At 36.5% G+C, this 17755-nt stretch overlaps 1 protein-coding gene across 4 annotated transcripts in view; it reads right to left on the bottom strand.

Annotated features, from left to right (window-relative positions):
• The window catches only part of CNTLN (centlein), a 180488-nt gene that overhangs the window by 58650 nt on the left and 104083 nt on the right, over positions 1 to 17755 (bottom strand). For all 4 annotated transcript variants that reach the window (XM_057373456.1, XM_057373457.1, XM_057373458.1 and 1 more), the window contains 4 exons: positions 14728 to 14777; positions 9442 to 9533; positions 6100 to 6620; positions 3388 to 3541 (listed from right to left, as the gene is read on the bottom strand). In XM_057373456.1, coding sequence (XP_057229439.1) covers positions 3388 to 3541; positions 6100 to 6620; positions 9442 to 9533; positions 14728 to 14777 — 817 coding nt within the window. The remainder of the gene's footprint in view (positions 1 to 3387; positions 3542 to 6099; positions 6621 to 9441; positions 9534 to 14727; positions 14778 to 17755) is intronic.

The following is a 17755-nucleotide window of genomic DNA, read 5'->3' as shown; positions in this document are numbered from 1 at the left end:
AAAAGCAGTCTTATTAGTTCAAAAAGAGGAATAGCAGATTAGACACTGAGTTGTAACTAGAAGACACATAAATCTATATGAACACGCAAGATAAAATCCCTGTGTTTGACCAGGGTTTARCAGAAGTCTGCTGTGTGCCTTTTAAATACGTGATTTGAAAAATCYGCTGTTTCCAGAACCTAACAAATGTTCAATGACAGAAGAAGAAACTGAAGAAAAACGTTGTTTGCAATAAATAAAATAAAAACGGCCAAAGCTTGGCATAGTCTAAAATCAAAGTACTAATTTTCTGGGTATTAAATGCTCAGTGTATTTTTAAACACTTCTGTTCAGGAATTCTGACATATTTATCCAATTTTTAAACTCTTTMTAAAGATTGCAATTTCTATGTCATATCATGCAACACAGTTCTAGAAATATTCATATCTAAAATAGCTCTTAATCAAATWTTAAAGAGTAAAGAGCAACACATTCTCTAGTAACTGCACTGAACAAACTAGTGGCATTGCAGGATAACTTAGCCATGAATTCTAAATTTGTACAATCACCACACAATTTGAAAGACTAAGAACTGAGCTCTGAGCAGATGATGATGGAACAATRCACACCTGCAGCAAAAAGATGGAGATCTCTACTCTAGATGACAGCTCTAATAAATGTATGAGTTGTGAGAGAGTGCCAGTAACTGCTGATACTGCACAGGGCATTATATATTCATGCCATGTGAGGAAAAACTGACTAAGTCCTTGTGTCATAAATTATCTCATCTCCTACCTCTGGCACAGCTCAGGTCTTGGATTTCTTTAGCCTCTCTTTGCACGAGAACACCATAAACCAGCAGTAGGGTCCTTAAATCCTCAGGATGGATTTAAGAATTCTGTTAAAATGGGTTTTCCCAACTATTAATTTGTGCAATACTATCTTCCACACTCACAAACCATATTTTCAACGTTTTTCCTGCAACAGGGGAGTTCTGCTGAAGCATATTAAACTGCTTAGGGTTGTCTGGATGCTTCCTCTGTATGCTTCACTTCTACCASTCTGTCACAAATGTGATCAGACTATCTATCTTCTCCGGAAGGAACAGAGAGTAAATGTAATACCGGCCCAAAACAAATTGTAGTGGCTGTGCAATAGTAYCAATCAGGAGAGGATTGGATTCCTGGAGTCTCCTGGATTCCCTGCCTTGTATGTCCTCACTCAGGAGTAGCAGGAGATTAACAGTAGCAGACGGTCAGATTTTCACATGCATTGTGTGCCCTTACTCATACTGTGTTTTGTTACCAAGAGATGGGTGCATAAGAAGTTTTTTTTTTCAGTTTTTCTGATCAAAAAGTATTGATGGAATAACACAATCAAGAGTATGCAATAGGACCAGAGAGTTTGCATTTGCTTTAAAATTTTGGAAACTAAGAAAGTATAAATTTTGTTCAAACTTTATCACCCTTCAAAAAACTGAATTTCAAACTAGTTACGTAAAAGCACTAAGATGTTCAGTGTTTTAGAATTCTGTTTCTTTAACTAAGAAATAATAATATCTGCTTATGTTTTAAATTCCATGAAGTGATTTATTTGGACAAACACAGGAGGGAAAAAGTATTAAACACCATTAAAAAGTCCAAGAATGAGTCATCTGTTACAGATTGTATAGAGCCTCTGGAGCCTCTAAAGACCTGGGACACAACCAGCTGGCCCTCTTCCGTGAGAAAACAGCATATAGATGTTAGCAATGAGACAAGCAGTTCAAATCCCAGACAATGAATGTAAATAGGCTAAGAAGAGGCTAAAAGCATACTTTACTCAAGACAGAATCTCYTGGACAAAAAGAGAGTCAGAAGTATCTTTCTAAGATGGAACAACTCGTCCAGCACACAAGAAGAAACTGAGAGATGTTAATGCTTTATTAGTCAGCACACCATTTAGACAGAAAGCAGGGAGAGACGTGTGTTGTTGCTGTCTCCCTGTTATGGGTTAGGTCAGCCTGTTCTATATGGTACTTCTGACAGAGAAAGTTTAATGGGATGTCTTTGGCATACTTTGTCTGGACTGTGAGACAGCACCACTAGCTTAAAGCARCTTTACATTTTTTTAATAATCTTTTACATTCCTGATATCCTCTCCAAATACTTTTACAGATGTATTTGGTTTTTATGGCCAGGTTTTGACAGTGAGAGGGCTACAGGAGTGGCTTGTGAGAAGATGCCAGAAGCTTATTCCATGCACAGCAAAGTCAATGACAGCCAGCTCAAAGATAGACCTTGCACTGGCCAAGACTGGGCTAATCAGAAATGATGGCAACATCTCTGTGATAATATATTTAGGAAGGAAAAAAGTGATAGTGCACAGATATAATTATGGTCAGAGAAGAGCGGAGTGAGAGGAACAGCCCTGCAGACACCAGGGTCAATGCAGGAAGGACAGGAGGTGCTCCAGGTGCCGGAGCAGAGATCCCCCTGCAGCCCGAGGTGCAGCCCGTGGTGCAGCAGCTGTGCCCCTGCAGCCCATGCAGGTCCATGGGGATGCAGAGATCCCCCTGCAGCCCCTGCAGGAGCCCCACATGGAGCAGGAGGATGCCTGAGAGGAGGCTGTGAACCCATGGCAGGCCCGTGCTGGAGCAGGCTCCTGGCAGGGACCTGCAAATCTGTGCAGAGAGGAGCCCACGCTGGGCAGGGATCCTGGAAGGACTTGTGACTCCATGACAGGACCCACGCTGGAGCAGCCTGTCCTTGAAGGACTGCACCCCATGGAAGAGTGACCCATGCTGGAGCAGCCTGGGGAGGACTGTTCCCTGTGGGATGGATGGACTCACATGGAGAAGTTGATGGAGAACTGTCTGCTGTAGGAGGGACCCCACATTGGGGCAGGGGAAGGACTGTTCCAGATGAGCAGTGGGAAAAACATGAGATGAACTGACCATAACCCCCATTCCCTGTCTCCATGTCTGCTGGGGGGAAGGAGGTAGAGCTGGGAGGGAAGGGATGGGGGAAGGTGTTCTTAAGGTCTTATTTTATTTCTCATTATCCTGCTCTGATTCTGTTAGCAATAAATACAATTTATATCTCTAATTATAGTTTGTTGTCCCCTAACAGTATTTGATGAGTGATCTCCCTCTGTTCCTAACATCATATTTTGTCTTCCCTGTCCACCAGCTGTGGACGAAAGTGGTAGAGAGGCTTTGGTGTATGCCTGCCATCCAGCCAGGGTCAATCCATGACAGCAGACTCACTGTTCAGAAAATATTCTAAAATAGAATTAATCCACCCACTGAATATCTGGAAGCAGGCTTTCACTTTTATATCGAGTCAAATTATTAAGAGGGGTACAGCAGTGCTAAAAATCAAACTCCAAAACTCTGGCCAGGAAAGCAAAACAAGTTCTATTATATACCTTTTTATTACACTGTACATTTTTGACTTCTAAATGAAACATGTTGCAGGGTTTTTTTGCTTCTTGTTTACTTCTGTCTGGCAGTGGATCAATGTTTTGCACTGTCTTCAAAATCACTCTTTCCAAACTTTCAGAAGCTGGTATTTCAGCGTCACTAAAGCAGCACATGCAGGAAAACAAAACAAAATAAAATCTAGCTAAATATTAAATGTTCCAGAGTCAATCCATAAGCACATAGAAATAAACGCATGCAAGAAAGAAGAGAAACTAACACAAAATCCAAATAGTAAAGTGATTTATTCAACACATTTTGCAAACACAATAAAATAAAAATCTATCTCTGAAATGGTTTTATCAAATTCTACTCTCAAATGTAATCTCATTGTAGAATACGGTGAGGTCTGAGACTCAGCTGCTTCTTAAAGGACAGTTTTTGTAACAATCCACAAAAGTGAAATAAATGAAAAAATACTTGATTGTACATCTAATCTATAAATGGTGCATAAACGACTAAATTTCTACTTTCCTTCATTTTCACATTTCATAATAAAACAAGTAAATGCACAATACATAATAACATTTTGTTTAATTGAACTTTATTTGTAATGTTGACTCAAACTCAGAAAACACACTTCAGTGAAAGGTCTATTTAGTACCCTTTCGGTGTGTTTCAAATTCTGTAAACTTGCTAATGCTTTCACTGAGACTGCCAGCCATGCAGAGAATCTGGACCTGAAACTTTAAATTCTCTTAGAATTTTTCCTTAAAATTGCACTCAATGTGCTCTTAACTTCCAGTTTTTCACTGTCTTACCCCACATTACCATTTGCTTTCTTATATTTAGGGAAGTCTACCTTAAGACATAAAATCTTGGATAAAGCCTTTTCTGTAACATCAGTGGCTATTTATCATCATTTGTGTGAGCAGATTTTTAAAGGAATCCCTTGACAGAAGGCTATTTTGATTTGTTACTTTCTAAACCAAGATATTTAAAACAGCATAACTGAGTTCAAATTAAGTTACACCATCACAAAAATCAATGATTTAGAGATGCATTCTACTTAACCAGAGAAAAGGCCTCAGATGGATGAGAACAGTTTACACATAAACATGTTTATACTTTTCAAAACCTGTCCTGACACATTGGTATGTCTTATTGACTGATGAGAACAGAAATCAATGCAATGGTTTAAAGGTGSTGCAGTACCACTGAGATATTTCTAACTACATACACATTTCCCTCACCTGCTTTTAAGAAATGTTCTATTTAGAAAATGGAAGGCCTGCATTTAGAAATTCAGAGACAGCTACTAGTGATAAAGAGTGGTATTTATTAATAAGCTAAGAGGGAACTAAATGAAGATACTTCCCTAACTTGTTCAGAATGACATTTTGAAACTTCGCTTTTAAAAATGTTCACAACTCTACAAGAAGAATTCCCTAACCCAATATTTGTACAATTATCAAAAGTAGTATTTATGGCTAGCCATGACAAGTGAAGCTATGCAATTACTTTCCATTTCAAACTTAAAATGGAATGACAATGTACTTGCTCAATTTTGTTCTTAAAGAGAACATAGCAAATTAGATAAACTAATTACAACATGCATACATATTTCCATTAAGTGGAAGAACCATGTTTGTTTTCTATTAAAACCAGATCTGAAATATTTAATTGTACAAACAAGCTTTACATTACAGATACTGACAAATTACATACTTCTTAATTTGTTTTCTCTCTTGAGATACTGTGTTCAGGAACCCCCTATTTTGCATAGGGAGAAGCAGCAGAAAGGCTTCATTTGCCACTATTGATTTGCTCCATATGACACATAAAAGCAGTGTGAAGCCCATGAAGAYAATTCCATGTTTTTTCCTACATTTCCTGTATTTTGGATACATATGCTTGAGAAATTTCTTTGCTTGTCTCTTACAGAAAAGTCCTGAAAGACAGGGTGTTATACCCATTCACCTAGTGGCAGACTGCTGCCTCCTCAAGTATAGAGGGACATAAAAAGGAGAAGAAAAAATTATTAATGTTTATCAAACTTGCCAGTGGAATTTTCTAAGAGCCTTTCGATTCATGACTGGGACTGTAYGTGGTAACCATTACCTTTAAAGAACTGATTTTTAACCATCATTCAATTAAAGTTAGTACAATGACTGCATAAAACATACATGAAATAATTAGTGTGGATGGTTCTTAATTTAAAGGATGTTAAACAGCTTGTAGACATCTGCTAGCAAGCTGAAATGGGTCATTCAAAATTTATCTAACTAAATTAAGGGGAAAAAATGTTTCTCCTCCCGGGTCGGCATGTCACAAGATAACTAAACCGACTTAGTAGGCTTGCCTGGGAATCCTTAGCTGTCAGTGGTGAATATGCAAAGGGCCAGCAAATTAAATCAACCTGCCAAACTGTCAATTTCAAGCCTCATGACTGCATGAAAATAGCATCACTGGAAGAAATCAAGCATTGCCTTCTTTTGGGTTTCCTGGCACCTATTCAAATACTCATGCAGTTGTGGCTAATTTCGCATGCAAATTTCAGTCAATAAGCTCAGAACAAGACCTCCCAAGATATTTCAAAGGATCTGACAGTATTTTTTTTGAATACCAAATCAACAGTAGTTGAAATTCAATCTCCATTTGCTAGTGCTTTACATATGCACAGTGTCCCCTCTACAGGGCTAAGTTAATGAGAGCCGTACCTGCTTTCACTCACATCCTCCCAGCCGTCCTTACTGAAGTTCTCAAATACATTACTCATAACCTTGATGGACTGTTTGAGAAAAGCTCCATGATGTCCCAAAGAGCTCTTTTTCTTGGCTGTTTTTAATTTAACCTTGGTGCCTGTTATCTTGCAATTACATTGCCCAGAGATTGCCACTGCTTTGGCTTTATCCAGCAAACACTTCAGCTCCTGCACTTGACTCAGCAAATCTTCACTTTCATTTCTCAACCTGTTAGCTTCTGTCACTTGCCTCTTCAAAGAGGCAGCTTCTTTTTCCTTCTCATCAATCACTAACTGAAGTTCTATTTTTTCTTTCTTTATTTCACAAATCCTCTTAAGTAGTGTTTCCAGATCTCTTTCTCTTGTGTCTGCATCTTCGTTTTGTACTTGTAAAGATTCTTTCAAATAAATTTTCTCATTCAGTAAGTCTTTATTTACTYCTTTCTGTTTCTTTAATTCCCCTTCAGTATCTTTGAATCTTCTTCCTAGTTGTTGTACCTAACAAAAGCAATTTTATCATACACAATATTTCAGCTTGTCCTTCAAAAATACCAAACTATATTTTCAAAAATTTATTATATGACAATATTACATGAAGAGCAAGGGCAAAAGCAATCTATAGTCTTTAATCTAAAATAATTCTAATGTAGTGCAGATGAAAACATTTAGCTGCAATAATACAGCTGTTGAACAAAGGGCAGATGGTAAAGGAAGTTAAAATTCCACGCAAAGTGACACAGAAGTTTAAGCATGCTCTGCTAATGAATCTTCTGATGCATCTTGAGCTCATTACTGATTTGGTTATACACACTAATTGAATTWAAAAAAAAATTCAGAAGGATTACTACTTAGAAATATGGACAATTTTGCACTAACTAYCTAAATCAACAAGTTCTTTCAAGTGCCATAAATACAGGAATAAAATATTCTGATCTTTCAAAAAAACCACAGACAATCCTAGCAAGTTATTTCAGAAACTTGGTACCTAAAAAATATGGAAGCTAGTATGTGTTTTCTATTCACAGAAAGGGAAAATCTATCATGTTTCAATTAAGAGAATTTAATTTTACAAGTTTCTCATATAAATTTTGAAGAAGTATTCCCCCTATGTATGATGCATATGCTTGAATTGCAAAATCCTTTGAGGTTTACTCATAGTCAAGTCCATTAACAATAAGCCAATTCCCCATGAAGTTCTGAAATATCCACATAAAGCAGAATTTCCAAAAATAAAGGGAAATTTTAATTTTAGCAGATACGAAAATATTATTTTGTCTATGAGATTTCCCCAGAAGCTTGAAAAGGGCATCAGAGCAAGCTTTGTGCTCAGTAATCACTTATTTCACATACTTCAAGAAATATTTTTGGCTGATTTTGTACAAGTACAATCCCCTCTCTTTCACTAAGGGAAGTGTCTGAGGTTCTAGATTTCTCTGTAGGTGGTTGGGAAACACTTTTTAAAGGAGCTATCACAGCATGYGTATAGCTAATTTGAACTCCTAACCTTGTACTATATTGCCCAGTTCCCCTCATTTTGTAGCAATTCAAAATTTCAAAACTATCTCTGTCACTGAAAATATTGAAACCATACTATTTCTCTAAGTTTTTACTTTTAAGTTTTACAAGGACTTAAATAATTATTATTTTAAATTATTTTAAAATTTATGGAACGTTTTGCAAGGTGGGTACTGCAGATGTCACTCAGATAAATGAGRGCCCTTGATGTTCAGAATGAATTAGGACAAGAGCTAATCAAATTCATATGCATTTGTGAATTTGATACTGAATTTGTGAGTTAGATAGCAAATCTTTAATATGAAGAGACAATGTCTTATGACTGCATAAACTTATTGTGTGAAATTAGAAATAAAAGTGATTTTTTTCAAATTCTTCGGTCAAAGAAAGGATTATGATTAAAAGCATTTGCACTTTCCACCCCAATGACAATGTGTTAGACMAATACAATTTCTTCAATCACCTTCCCAAACTGAGATTCTGCTCCTATTTTATCAGTTCTTTAAAGCAACCTTTTGCACTCAGTAGCACTTAAAGTCATRTATGACAGCTGGAAGGAAATAAACAATGAATAGCTTCTACACCTATCCCTAAGGTACCATAATAACTCTGTATATCCATAGAGATAAAAATTATGTAGTACCTGGCAAACAAAATTATAGTTCTGAAATATAGATGATAAGCAAGCATAAACTATGTGACATTTCAGATGGTAGCATTCATATTATTTCAATTACTCACTCTACCTTAAGATAAATGAATGTGAGCACTTCCTATTCTGTGTGTTATTATTTTAACATGATGTTTGTCATTCAGTAATAACGAGATGACAGCCTTCATTGCCTGACCATATGGCAAGTGTTCCAAGTATATGCAATCACATCATCTGCTGTAAATTACCATACTTCCTACAAGTTAATTCACAGATAAAAAATAAATAGACATACCTGAAATGACATTCAAAGTTATAGATTTGTGTTTATTCAATTTAAGCATGCTTTTAAAGATTTATAAGTAATTAAACAAATAGTTTTGCAAAATGACAAACAAAAASCATGATACTGTTTGAAGGATGCCTTTTCTTTGCAAGCAAACAAAACATATGGTAAAATACGAGAGAGCCCTCTTAAGTGAACACCTGTTAACGTACTAAACTACTTGTGTATATTACAAATATCAATACAAATAGCAACTAGTTAAGAACATCTCGTTACTGTAAGAGGCAAAATACGCAGAATGCTTAGCAGTAAAGATAAAATACTTATGATATTTGTTAAGCTAAAGAACGCTATATGCTCACAGTACTATGTTGTAAAAAAAATGATAGACCCACACATGTAGAAAATATTTGTATATGTAACATTGTGCCAAAATTKAAACACAACAAAAGGTTGATTTATCACCTTTATGCATCAATTCTATTCTGTAGCAAGAGGTCTATGGAGATTAACATCTGAAATCATCTAAACATAAATACCCAGCAAAATAATGAACGTTTCCAAACTTAAGGGGCAAATTGCTATGTGTATGTTACTTCCAATTTAAATAATTTTCAAACTTTTAACATGATACCCCTAAACACTCTTCTCATTTTCTCTGACATTACCCATCTTTATCTTACATGACACATTCACAGCTATTTCTATAGAATTTCTGAATAAAATTCAAGAAAGCCACATTTCTAAATTATGAAGGAAAATGATGGCTTAAATTCATGAGTACTGACATACATACATATCTAGAGATATATGTATATGATTCTTATATTTAAATTTAGATCTGTTTGTTGGGGTTGGTATCTTACCTTCTGCAACATCTCATGTGAAACTTCTCTCTTATACCTCCTTGGAGGATTACTCTTGACCCCATCATCTTCACTGAGTTTAAGAAGCGGCTCTATCAGAAAATAAATAACATATCTCTATCATATAATAAATAAAATACATTATGACACAATATTTCACTAAAACAATCCCTAGACATTTTAAGAAAAGGCATTCTTCTGTAATTATTTATAATGTGGTCTATTTTCTTGACAAGCCTTTTGGTCAGTTTCTAAAGTGACCTCTTTTCAAAGTGTTCTATCACATAATTATAAATCTCTGTAGCATCACAGTATGTTTTTTTTCAGAGTACAAGCTTTTCAAAGGTACAATAGATCTGCAGGTTAAAGACACAGTACTTTCATTCCAATTTTTATTCTTTTACAGACTATTCCCTCTATGCCTTAAAAGTAGAATTCATTGCCTTTTTATCTACACAGTCACTATCAGTTTTGTTCTCTAGGTCTTGTCCCCTGCTAGGAGGATCAGAGTGATTGGTGAACAAAGCAAACAGTAACTGAATTAGGATGGATGAAAACTTTAAACCCTGGTTTTTGTTAAGTTAAAGATCACGTACTTCACTAGATAAATCACTCAAATCACTCAACTGAAATACTGTAAAATCATAACAATTAGGAATTGATCCAACTAATAAGAGCCAACATCAATGTAAGCATCACTGTCAGAGACAGCTATACACCTTAGATACTAAAAATCCCAAGTTAAAAATTAGACCTATTCCTAGAGAAAAATGCGAAAAAAAAGGTTTAGAAGTACCAGGTTAGAAGGTACTAAAAAAAGCTTTAGAAGTAAAATCAGAAGCAAACCATATTCTGTTTAAATTTTAGTCAAGAGTTTAGCATTCACAAATTGCCCACTGCTCACAGAAATGAGTAATTACACACCCCAGAAGGATTTTGTCTTAGAATATGAAATATTGCATTAYAGAACAAAAAAAATCCTAATACTGTAAAACCACCACAATATTAGTATTTAATTTTTGGTCCTTCTTACCCCCAAACTRACTTATAAAATTAATCTTAGGGGATAAATATCTGTGCTACATGGTGGAGGTCTGCTTTAGAAGTAACATTTCAAACTATAAGCAGACACTGTAGGTCACTTAAAAACTTTTGATTTACAAACAAAGCAAGTGTAGAAGAAAACAGTGTTACTCTCTGTAGATTCCCAATCCTCTTGATATAAACAGTGACTAACAAGTTTGTTAGAGTGAATTAGACCTTTCTTTTGTCTTTGGAACATGTCATGGCCAATTAATACTTCTGTATTCATGAAATAAATGGAACACTATTCTAAAGATAATAAAAGCTGAAAAAGGTAAAACTATGCATCTGGGGAATATGTACCTTTACCTTGATATTAATATGTTAGTTCCCATGTTACTTCAGACTACAGTCCCCCAGCACAGTGGTACTGCATACATTTAGAACATTCTTTAAGTAACACACAAAGATAATATGAACATGCTTTTCATCTTTTTCTAAATATTCACTCATTTGAATGCCAGTTGTAGCTTTTATATCAGCATTTACTGCACTCCACTGAAAGAAAAATGATTTCCCATAGTCAAAGAAACTGATCAAAGCACACAAGGTGTTATGTTTATTATGTGGATGTATTAAAATGCAATTTAAAACTCTATAAATAAACATATTATATGCAGATAATAAATGCAAAATGGATAGAAAAAAATATACATGTTCAGTATTATAAAAGAAGACACAAGCAACATAAACAGAAGTATAGACAAAGGTCACTAAAATATAATCCTTTCTTTTGAGCAGAATGGCCCATTCAAGCCCCTTCTCCCTTCCTCCCTTCTAACTGTTATGCAATTGTTCATAGGAATTGGTTAGGGAGGCAGTAAAACAGCATTGCCTATACCTAACTGTCTAGGATAGCAGAAAGATACATCGTATCAGCCTACTCAGCAACACGTGCTTTACCTGTCATACTTCTACATGAAAAAAATAAYATCTTCTTCCTCAAGGAATAGACCCACAAGTCATAAACCCCACTATCTCCAGTCATCAAATTACTATGGTCTTACATAAGCACACTTAAACATCCCACTGAGAAAACATAGTTAACTGTCAGCTTCAGAACATAGAACTTAACTCCTAATTAATAGTTACCAAATCTGATGATGAGCTAGTTCAACACTGCTGCCAAAATCATACTTGAACTACAAAACTGTAGTTAATGATTAGTATGTGCAGAAGGCTTTCTTATACAAAGAAAAAAACACCCATTTARAAAATCGATAGAGCAGTGCAATAGTCACTTACAAAGAACCTACATAAACCATCAAAGGAATGCCATTTTTGCCTGTAGCACACACCAGGTGAAGGATTTCCCTGACAGACAAAAGGTGCCATAGAGCACAAAGTCATTGTGTTACCGACTCCAGTGGTAGCCACCCCGAYTACTGGGTGGAAAGAAACTTGCAGTGGGAAACACCGATGGTGAAGACCAGAAGGAAATGCCACTCTTATGTATGAGCTGAGGACACAGTAGATTAAGGAGTCTCATAACGGAAGAAGCCTTCAAACTGCCTTCTTAAAGAAACAGCAGGCCCATGGTTTACTAGTTTGTTAAGCAGGCATTTACTTTTTTCTTGAATAGGATTTGATGGATCCATTGTCCTGCTTTTGGAGGAAATGGTGTGACTACCTGCCAACACATTCTTTACCTTCTTGAACAAATAATGACATGAATAACATGAACAGTGAATTTGGATTTGATGACAACTTGAAAGTAATTGGACAATGGACTAAGAATGGAAAGAAATTGGAAATGGCACAAACAGAACTATGTTTTCCCTTGAACCACTTCATCTTTGACCGATAGGATTGGAAAAATTATATGGGAGAACAACAAAACTATCCATTACTTCTTCCTGACAAATACAACTGATATCCAATAAAGTAAGATGATTTTAATACAGGAAAACTCAGTCTCTTTTTACAGAATGCATCCCTTGATATTAGAATGCCTGATGAAAACAGGTATCTGCTAAGGTGAAAGTGAATTCCAACCTTATTGATAAACTGAGGAAATTGATATCAGGTTTCCCTTTAGAAAAGAAAACATATGAATATTATGAACGAAGTGTATTTAGACCATAACAAGTTTGGACTCTCAGAAAATTATTGATAACAGACATGAGGTTGTATTTTAATTTAGCAAGAAAGCATYCAATACCCATTTTAAGGCAGAGAATATATGCATCTTCTTAGTACATGAGAAAGGAATTATAACATATGCTCATTTATGCTCTAAGATGGACATCGAGATTCAGTCATTATGTGCAACCTTCTGAAAACCTAAAACAATACACGTGTCACCATACTGCAATTCACTTTCAGGTGAAGGAGAAGAGTAAGGAAATTACTTTTCATAGACCTCATGAGCAACTGTTTTTTACACTTCAACTGGTAAAAGTTCAGAAACGGCTAGAATCATCTCAGTCTTCTGTGATAATAGAGATGTTTTGCTTAACACATATCTTTGGGCTTGAGTCTTATCAGATGTTTCCTGTTCATTTAAGTGATATCCACAACAATGCAGACTGGAAAAGGTAAATAAAATTTGCCTAAAATACTAGTAGTTTAAAACTTTCTCATAGTCCCAATAAAAGAATAGACAATCATTATACTAATTAACAAATCAGAAGAGTGCACCCACCCATAAACCTTTAAAAGAGGGTATGTTACCCTCAAAAGCTAATGTAAAAAGAAGGAATAATTTACTAACTGTTAAAGCACGAAACATGTCAAGAACTGGCAGTTTTGGAGATCTGACTGTTTTTTGGAAAAGCCTGGATATTGCTCAGTATTAACTCCTCACCACTGGTTGCTCCCCTTCTCTCTGTGCAAAGACTRATTGATTAAGAAAAAACAAGTGATTTTTAAAGTCAGTATTTAAACATTCAGTTCTGTGGCTATGAACATAACACATAAGAAATAGTATAAAAAAGGGTAACTTTCAGTTTTCAGCACCTTGATGTTTCCACTTAAAGACAGAATTTTAAATAAAGGAAAAACAACCTCACATAAATAATTTGTATTCCTATAGACTACTGCATTGGGTTTGATTGGCCAGGTTTTGGTAGTGGGAGGGCCGAGGGGAGTGGCTTCTGTGAGAAGCTGCCAGAAGCTTATTCCATGTACAGCAAAGTAAATTCCTGGTGTCCATCCTCCAACATGGAGATTCTATTGGTCAAGTCTGAACCAATTAAACTTGAAGTAATACAATAACATATTTAAGAGCAATAAAAGTGATAGTGCAGATGTAATTATGGTCAGAGAAGAGCAGAGCGAGAATATGTGACAGGAACAACCCTGCAGACACCAGGGTCAATGCAGGAAGGACAGGAGGTGCTCCAGGWGCTGGAGCAGAGATCCCCCTGCAGCCCGAGGTGCAGCCCGTGGTGCAGCAGCTGTGCCCCTGCAGYCCATGCAGGTCCATGGGGATGCAGAGATCCCCCTGCAGCCCCTGCAGGAGCCCCACACGGAGCAGGAGGATGCCTGAGAGGAGGCTGTGAACCCATGGCAGGCCCGTGCTGGAGCAGCTCCTGGCAGGGACCTGCAGATCTGTGCAGAGAGGAGCCCACGCTGGGCAGGGATCCTGGAAGGACTTGTGACTCCATGACAGGACCCACGCTGGAGCAGCCTGTCCTTGAAGGACTGCACCCCATGGAAGAGTGACCCATGCTGGAGCAGCCTGGGGAGGACTGTTCCCTGTGGGATGGATGGACTCACATGGAGAAGTTGATGGAGAACTGTCTGCTGTGGGAGGGACCCCACACTGGTGCAGGGGAAGGACTGTTCYAGATGAGCAGTGGGARAAACATGAGATGAACTGACCATAACCCCCATTCCCTGTCTCCATGTCTGCTGGGGGGAAGGAGGTAGAGCTGGGAAGTAGGGAGGGGTGGGAGGAAAGTGTTTTTAATAATTGTTTTTACTTCTCATTACTCTTTGACTTTTTAGCAATAAATTCAATTAATAACCCCAAGCTGAGTCTGTTTTGCCCCTGACACTATTTGATGAGTGATCTCTCTCAAGCCACAAACCCTTCATTATATTTTCTCTCCCCTGTCCAGCTGTGGAGGAAAGTGATAGAGAGGCTTTGGTGGATGCCTGGCATCCAGTCAGGGCCAACCCACTAATATTACTACATATAATACTATACATTCCCTTTTTTGCTGTAAGCATAATTAAAATTGTGTATTGTGAACTTACTCAGAGATTGGTGTACTTTCATCTGATCCAATTCCTCTTCAAGATTCAGTCTACAAAAGAGGAAATAAAAATATAGGAACAATCACAGAGATGCCACTAAAATAATTAAAATATTAAACCAAGCACCTACCAACATAGCACTAGGAATAAAGTTGTCAATACCCAGGAATTAGTTCCAATTTGAGAACACATTGCATTACTTTGAACATAAGGAGTCCTTTGTACAACAACTTTTTAAAATGTGTAAATCATCTGAATTTCCAAAATTCAGACACAATGCTGATTGTAACATACACAAAGAAGATTCAGCTGATATTTTTTAGATAAGAAAATGCCTGAGATGAAAAGCAGACCAGTAGGAGGTAGAATCCTTTTAAGAGGTGAATAAATACTCATCTCAGGGGAAACCACCAGCCAAATTTGTGCAGGTATGTCTTACAATATAACAACTATTTGAGAAACTCATTTACAGAATTATTYCTCCCCTCTTCCAGGGGAAAATCGACTGCTGTATTACTACCATAGTTTATTCTGTAATATCAACCAGATAATGTCTGCACAACAAATTGAACTACTCKTTTTTCAATCTTTTTTTTATTAATCAAATAAAATTACATACAAATAAAGTTGCCAGGATACAAATGTTTAAGTTTCAAAGTCAAACTAGGAAATGCTAGAGTGAAAGACATAAATTTAAATTGTTTATTTATACTTGTGCTTTCTGACAAATTATCTAACTATATARTTGTATACTATTTCAGCAATAAAATGCCCACCTGTTTCAGCCAAAGATCATACAGCATACAGAACAGAGCACAATAATATGTAGCTTTTGCTTAAAATATAAACACATATGCACAAATTCATATTATTCTAGCTCTGTTGTGGAAGTCAGACTGCTAGTTTTCTCACTTATTTCTGTTGTACCCTGAACAGCAGCACCTGTCACACACGAAATGTTTGYTTTACCCTACCTGGCCCTCTGAAATAAATCACAAAAAAGTTCTGGCCAAAATGTTTGCTAACTTAAGGAGAGGACTTAAACAAGTCTTGGTATACACAGTATATTAAARCACATTATATGTTAAATGTGCCTCTGACTCAGCAGTAAAACATGAATTATAAAGAAAATAATAAACATGAAAAGTTAAAGTAACTTGCTTTGTAGGACACATAAGAATCGAGCTATTTCTGGGATCACTCATCTGCCTTCACAGGTTGACTTCCTTGCTGTTCTTTCATCCTCCAGAACTTAGTCATCATCAATTCCTGTTATACAGACTACAGTGGCTTTTGTCTCCACAGTCTGAACTTTTCACAGCATGTTAGAGTTTTGCAAAATATYACTAAATAGCAAAATATTTCCTTGAAAAAACTTTGTTTATGTAATTAAAGATTGAATTCAACATGACATGCYTCCTGCTTGGGCCTCTATCATCTGAACAAGTTACTTTTCAACATCAGGAACATTATTTGAATGCATACGCTTATGAACATATACACTGCTTCTCTACACACCAACTGACAAGCATACAATGATGATTGTGTAAGATTTTTAAGAGTAAACTTTAACACATGTGGTTTTTCTTTATGCTAATGAAGGACATGCAGAAGTTAACTATATGAAAAATTAATTATATGAAATAAGTAAAGCGGTAAGTTTATAGTCACAATAACTGAAGTGCCTTCAAGTAAATTCATTTGTCTGTGAAATGATCTCCAACTGAAGTTATGATATATCTGAAATGGAAAAATTTTAGTCAAGTCCAAACAAGAAATTACAGTATGAAATACAAGATTCAACCCATACAGTTGGGTTGTACTGGCTTGCATCTGAGTTGTTGGAAATGGTCAGCTGAGATAGCCCAGTGCTAGGTCCAGCCATTACCATTACCAGTACTATGACTCCAACACAAGTGAAAGCAGATACTACCCAGGAAAGACTAAAGTTTAACAGTTTCTGCAGTCTGATTCTAATTTTTCACCCCAGAAGTGGTAGATAAGCRCTAGTCTTTGTTTCTTCTGCTTTAACTGGTTTCTGGTTGCTAAAAGGACCTTTCCTGCAATCCCATGCAATATAATTTCTTTATAACCTTTTATGTGGAGCCTTGTCAAAGGCAGTTGAAAAATACAGATCGGATTACTGTTACCATACAGTTACTGTAACCCCTCCACAATTCCAGCAGGTTAATGAAGCAGGATATCCCTTTATATGAGCCACATTAATGCTTCCCCAACAACACTGTTTTGATCTGTTCTAGGTGATATCTCTCTCTCCTGCGCTGTTTGTTGGGTGTTTGGGAGTTGAGTTTTTAAAAAATTTTCTCTCTTCCACCCTCTTTTTCTTAAAGACCAGCTGCCACCTTCTAAGCAGGTAAGCAGGCAGGCTCACTGGTCTGCAGCTCCCTCTGGAGCCCATTCTGTAGTTCTGGGAGCTACAGTGACAACCTGCAAGTCCACTGGCACAGTAGCTGTTAACAAAGAGGTAACAGTCATTTCATACTTCATTTTCTTCACATYTTGGTGTGTGAAGAATATAAATTCTAATATACTTACAAGTGACTGATATACTTGATGTCATAATTGCTGTACAGTTACTTCAAAAAGTGCAACACTTTGATCTGTCTGCTACAAAAACACGCAAGTTTGTTGGTATCTTCTAATCACTTTTAGCACAGAAACATACAATCAGAGCATGGTTTAGTTTAAAAGGCATCTTAAAGATCATCTAATATCAAAAACTGACCAAGCAAAAGAATGTTTTTTTATGGCCTTGTAAACCCAGTGTATAACTTTACACTGTTATCATTAAGCAAACATATGAATTTCCTTCTTGTCTTCTTTTTCTATTTAAGCAAAACTATTTGTCTTTACTATTTAAGCAAGACTTTACCGTTCTAGCCTTAGAATCTTTGAAAATCATGCTTCAGACACCTTTTTAAGTTTCTCAACTTCCCTCTTGCATTGGTCCTGCCTCTATTTATTGGTCCTAACTGTTTCTCATGCAAGCTCAAGTTTCAAATGCTAT

Source organism: Malurus melanocephalus, unplaced genomic scaffold, assembly GCF_030028575.1.
Source record: "Malurus melanocephalus ecotype Western Australia unplaced genomic scaffold, MMel_1.1 scaffold_198, whole genome shotgun sequence".
In the NCBI taxonomy this organism is placed as follows: Eukaryota; Metazoa; Chordata; class Aves; order Passeriformes; family Maluridae; genus Malurus; species Malurus melanocephalus.
This window is presented reverse-complemented; position numbering and strand designations above follow the sequence as displayed.